The sequence below is a fragment of the Lipotes vexillifer genome, unplaced genomic scaffold (genome assembly GCF_000442215.2).
Source record: "Lipotes vexillifer unplaced genomic scaffold, Lipotes_vexillifer_v1.1 scaffold1695, whole genome shotgun sequence".
NCBI classification, from domain to species: Eukaryota; Metazoa; Chordata; class Mammalia; order Artiodactyla; family Lipotidae; genus Lipotes; species Lipotes vexillifer.
The window spans coordinates 58,035-64,125 of NW_006786606.1; the positions used below are offsets into that span (position 1 = coordinate 58,035).

At 48.4% G+C, this 6,091-nt stretch overlaps 1 protein-coding gene across 1 annotated transcript in view; it reads left to right on the plus strand.

Moving 5' to 3' along the window:
- Positions 1 to 6,091, plus strand: part of IL1R2 (interleukin 1 receptor type 2) — a 20,403-nt gene that overhangs the window by 12,554 nt on the left and 1,758 nt on the right. Inside the window, 3 exon segments of the mRNA XM_007459051.1 lie at positions 582 to 644; positions 2,793 to 2,928; positions 4,338 to 4,480. Of these exon segments, the coding sequence (XP_007459113.1) occupies positions 582 to 644; positions 2,793 to 2,928; positions 4,338 to 4,480 (342 nt within the window).

Consider the following 6,091-nt stretch of genomic DNA (forward strand, 5'->3'; position numbering starts at 1 on the left):
CCCCCACCCCCGCCACAAAGGGTTAATCACCTCAACTAAAAAGCCCTGGTGACCAAGCTGGGTTACTCTGTTTATCACTCAGTATATGGGGTTAGCATCACGAACAGGTGGTTCTGGGGCCCCTGTGCCTTTTTAATTTTTTATTTCTTTGGAAGCGACTCCAGGGTTCTGTGGCAGGCGCATGGGATGGTAGCGAGGGAGTGGGGGAGAGATACTTTGGGGCGAGGAGCCTCTGGGGTAAGACCTATCCTGTGGACATCGTGAACGCTCCTGTTAAGGATTCATTCAGGAAGTCGGGGAGCGGAATGGTTAATTGTTACCACAGAGCAGAGAACAGCTGTTCGTGGAATGTGTGTTTAACTGTGGCTTCTTCCAGTCATCTCTCTTCTGGGAAAGGCATTGGCCAAAGAGGCTCAATTTCTTGGAGAGCCGGTTTCCTTTGCCAGACAAAAGCCCACTCTCACAATGGCTGGCCCTACTGTAAAGGATTATTTAGTTAATTAGCTAAACAATAGACCCTGACCCTCAGCTTGCAATGAAGGCTTATCTAACTGAATCTCTTTTCCTCGTATCTTTCTCAGACAGAGAAGAGGAGACCATTCCCGTGATCATCTCCCCCCAACAGACCATCTCAGCTTCACTGGGTAAGGACCGTGTAACCCACCTGGATGCCTGCAGTCCCAAAGCCGGGGCCCCAGGACCCCTGTGTCACCGACTGCGCCTGCCGTGGGGTTTGCAGGTCCCCCTACCCCAGCGGGAAATAGCAAATGAGAGGGAACATTTCCCTTTACCAAATACTGTCAGTAATGGCATTATCTGAAAACATGTACACTTTGCTTCTTGAAAACCCTGCCTACAAAACTCTCAGTGCAAAAATCGGAACTTTCTAGTAGCTGCTGTTAACTGCATGAAAGGATTAAGGCACGATGCCCCAGAAAGTCAGCACCTGTAGTGTATTTAAAATAATTCACTTTACCAATACTTGGCCGATGCTCAGAATTTCCCCAAGACTCCGACTCTGCCCCTGCTGGTTCCCCCAGAGACAGTATCTTATCACCAAAATAGCTGGTCAGCGGGTCAAGGGAGTTAATGAAAATGCATGACAGAGGTTTTCACCATTTTTCACCATCCTGGCCAGCACGCACTTTCTTATTGAGCACTGCTAAGTCTGATAAGATGCCATTCAGGGCTTCCCTGGTGGTGCAGTGGTTGAGAGTCTGCCTGCCGATACAGGGGACACGGGTTCGTGCCCCGGTCCGGGAAGATCCCACGTGCCGCAGAGCGGCTGGGCTCGTGAGCCATGGCCGCTGAGCCCACGCGTCCAGAGCCTGTGCTCCGCAACGGGAGAGGCCCCGGCAGTGAGAGGCCCGCGTACCGCAAAAAAAAAAAAAAAAAAAAAAAAAAAAAACATAAAAAACTAAAAAAAAAAAAGATGCCATTCAATGCCAACATCAACCCTGTGGGGAGGTGTTATTTCTCCAAATTTCCAGAAGGAAAAGCTGCCCAGGGGGTCACTGGCTCAGTATCTGTCAAAAAGCCATAGTCGGGTCTGGTTGGGGTTCAGACGCAGGCCTGTGTGTCTGTGAGGCCTGTACGTTTTCTGTGTGTCTGTTTTTATATAGTGGTTTTGTGGGTCTTATGCTCATTTATTAAACCCTGGCTGCAGAGTCCTGTCTATCTACATATCATCTATCTATCTATCATCTATCTATTATCTATCTGTCATCTGTCTATCTGTTATCTATTTATCTACCTCCCTACCTCTCTCCCTCTTTTGTCTGGTGTTTTGGGCTTTTACATTTTCAACTTTAATTGGTGGTCATGGAGAAGGAGGGCTTTTGCACAGATGCTGGAATTGATGCTGACACCTGAGTTGCGGCTCCCAACAGCTGCCTTGGCTCTCAGAAGAGCCTCCTGGAAGCTTGGGGAAGTGGGGACCCCAGTTAGCGCTGACTAGCGCCCCAGCACCCCTGCTCCTCTGTGCTCCCCGGCCCAGTGGAGCTGAGTCTCCGGCCCTGTTGCTTCGCATGCACTGATGTGCCTGGCAGAGTCATATGAGGCCAGAATGAGTGGGCTGTTTTTGGCTGAGAAATCTTTAAGGTCATAAGGTATGTGAAGGAGGAAGAAAAGTGGGCTTTCTGAGCTTGAGGTGGCCAGGTGCATTAAAGCACGCACCCCAGGGAGGCACATTACCCACGAGGAAGAAACACACGGGAAGGATTTCTTCATTTATTCCCCCTCCTCCCCTTTGGTGACTAAAAAAAAACCCAACATAGTGATTGAGGCAGGGGACCTAGGACCATCATATTGCACAACTGTAGAAGGCGCCATTCATGTAAAACACAGTGGCTTTTGAAAGGATTAATCCTAAATGAACGTGACCAGGGATGGAGAGCTCCTAGGGGAAACAGGAGAGCAGAGACCAGCAATGGGCAAAGAGACAGAATCCTCTGGATTCTGGATCTGGAGTTTTGGAGGCAAGAAGAATAAACTGTGGAAAAAGGCAGCTCTGGAATTCAGAATGCTCTGTAGGAGCCGAGGGGCCTTGGGGAAGCCATTTGCCTCTGGGTTTCCATCTGCCCTGAGGACCAGTGGAAAGAGCTGGAGACACTTGGTAAACACTGATGCTCTAGGTGAATGGAATCGCTTGAGGAAACTAAGTTTCCTTCTAAGAAAAGAATTGGTGAGGGTGTCTGAAAAGAGGGGGGAAGATCCACCGCTCAGATCTGCTGATGTGACCCCGTCCCCTGGCTGGGTTCTGACGTTTGATGTGCTGCGTCTTGCCGTCACAGGGTCAAGACTGACAATCCCGTGTAAGGTGTTTCTCGGAGCTGGCATACAGGCGACCACCTTGCTGTGGTGGACTGCCAACAACACACACATAGAGGATGCCTACCAGGGGGGCCGCGTGACCAAGGGGCAGCGCCAGTAAGTGGGGGAAGATCTTCCTCATCCCCTGGGCAGAGCTGTTGTGAACCCCCTGTAGACTCCACTTCCTTGTAGAGACGATGTCCTAGCCAACCCATCAATATGACACACACATCACGTTACAAATATATATTTTTTATTCTACTCCGTTGGATTTTTAGAATCTTAAACATTGCGTTTTGCTAAGAATCACCAACTGTTCTTGAGAATCGAGCCTTCTCTCTAAATCTATGAGCTGCAGCCTACTTGACATTGGTGTTGCCTCTTTTAGCTGTTTAATTAGATCTGTCTTCCTTGAGCATTGCAGAGTCAAACATTCACAGCCCTTAAAACGACTCTGAAACTTAGCCACGGGATCTGAGAGCCACCTCTGCTTCCTTCCAGTCTCTAAGGAAGGTTACTCTGAAAGAAAGCGAGGATTCTGTCCTCCTAAGCCTTCATCTCCGGGAAATATTTTCTCACTCTGAAAGTAGAACAATCAGGCCTTGTAAATGGAAACCATTTGCGGGTGAGGAGGCAGACCCTTCAATGTTCCAAATTATAAAGTGTTTTTAAAATCACAGTTTCAATACTCTGAAGTTGCCTGAACTTTTGCTGGCCCAATTTTTGTCTTTTTGGGAAGGCCTATCAAAAAAGGTCTTTCTGGATGCAATTTAGTGGATAGAAATTATGTGTGGTTAGTGCAACTGTTTGCTTGAAAATCCTCGTTGTGAAAAACTTGGGCAGAACCCACATGCCGCATGTCAGCTTACTCATACTATCTGTTTGCTTAAAGGAGCCTATTTTCCCCCCATAGATTAAAAAAGAAAATAGTCCTAGTGGATCCACATCCATGATATTTTTATTCACACTAACAGATCGTAGTGAAGCATCTTCGGATTCCTGCAACATTGCAAATGGCAGTGCTGTTGATTAGAGACCCCTCCACTGCGGCCCATCTGCAGCCCTCGGTTCTGCACTTGAGTTTCTAGAGTGAGGGTTGGCAGTGAGTGGGGATGAGAGTAGACACCGTGGAGGACGGGATTCTTGGAAACTCCCTGCCCTCCAATATGCAAATGATTTCTTGGTGATACAGTCCAATTTCCCAAAACTAGACATTTCTATTCCTACTACTGGTTGTTTGTTTATCATGGGCCTTAAAAAGTGATTTCTCCCCCATTATCCAAACTAAACTGGCTTCCGCAAGCTCCTTGTTACAAGCAACCTGTCATAGTGACCAGCATCTTCAGGGTCCCTCTCACCTTCAGGAACAGGCTTAGAAATTCTCCCAAATACGTAACAAATATAATGGCAAGTGCCTCTAACTTGGTAAATCGTGACATCAATTTAAGCACAGTGGGGCCTTGAGAATGTGTAGGTGTGTATGTTGAAAAGACACTTTATGTTTAACTAAGTGTTTTCTCACTTAGGGAATACTCAGAAAGTAATGAGAATTACATTGAGGTGCCACTGATTTTTGATCCAGTCGTAAGAGAGGATTTGCACACGGATTTTAAATGTGTTGTCCGTAATACAATGAGTTTCCAGATGCTTCGTACCACAGTCAAAGAAGGTATGGATTTTGGGGACATTAAAGGGAAAAACTATGTGTTGGGTGCTCTGTGGATGCTAAATAAACTCCCGACGCTCTGCGTGATTACCTAGGAGGGCCCGTGAGTTTCCCGTTAGCGGAGCACAGAAAGTAAATCTCTCATTTCTTATGACTTTTTTGGTAGGGTGGAGGCTGCCACCTCACGGGCTCCGGAGCGCAGGCTTGGAGCTTGTACTCAAAGAAGAATTTAAAGAGGAAGCTGATTTTTTTGGATAAAATGGTTCTGCGACAGATTTAAAAAGAAACCGTGTCCTCTAGCGGTTCTGCCGGGATCGGCAGGACCAGCTCTGCTTTCATGACCCCTCAAGGAGGGTGGGATGCTTTTTATCCGGAGGTTGAGAGATTTCATCCTCCAAGAGGTGGGAACTAGAAGGTACGCAGGGCTCACGCAGCTTAAGGGTTGAAGCCATCAGTCATCAGGAGATAAAGTATAAGGCTGTAGCCAGACCAACGCGGTGTTCACGGAAGGACATTTACAAAAGAAAAAACCTGACTTACCGTTTTGACAAATCGATTTCTTCTCAGTGTTTGAGCGCTGAGCAGGAAAGGGAGACGTGGGTGATGCAGCCTGTCGACAGCCTGAAGGATAAGAAGGGAAGAGACAAAGCGATCCCTCCCGGGAGCCTTACCCTGCCTGCTGGGCAGTCTGCACAATCAATAAACACAAACTGCCCCACATATTCCGTATTTGCAGGGGAGGCAGCTGCAGACAAGCTTTTAATTGGAAAGCTGAGAATTTGTGTAAGCCTCAGGGCAGGAATGACAGCACAATATAACTTCTCTCCAACTGTGGTCCATGCATACCAGCATCCCTGACTTGAGCCACTAGTTGAAAATGCAGATTCCTAGGCTCTCCCCCAGATCTACCCGGTCAGGTTCTCTGGGGTGAGGCCAAAGACTGCAATTTAGCAAGCTCCTTTCACGTTAAAGTTTGAGAACCGTTGCCGTAGGACACACGCAAAGGCTGACGTCCCAGATCATTTCCGTGAACGGGTTGGTGGTGGTACACACTTGGAAATGCAGGATTCCACAGAAAGTGGGATCCACTGCTGGGCTTCAGAATAGTGACCCAAAGGAAGCCATGGTTTGTCTGCTCCTGATGCTGGGAACCTGCAGACGTTTCTAAGTCGTGAGCCCTGACCCTGCCTGTCCTTCGCTGGGTTGGCCATGACTGATCACAGAGGGCACAGGTCAAAGCCTTTCACCAGGGCTGAGAGGTGCCTCCAAATGGCTGCTCCGAAAATTAAAGCTTCACTCGTTTCTAAGCCTTGAGGGATTTTAAGGTGTAAGAGTCATCTGGAGAAATTGTCTGAGATTGTGTCGATTCTTGAACGCCTGCACAGACTAAGATAAGTAGTAGCTTAAAAATGTAGAATTCTAGGGCTTCCCTGGTGGCGCAGTGGTTTGAGAGTCCGCCTGCCGATGCAGGGGACACGGGTTCGTTCCCCGGTCCGGGAAGATCCCACATGCCGCGGAGCGGCTGGGCCCGTGAGCCATGGCCGCAGAGCCTGCGCGTCCAGAGCCTGTGCTCCGCAATGGGAGAGGCCACAACAGTGAGAGGCCCCCGTACAG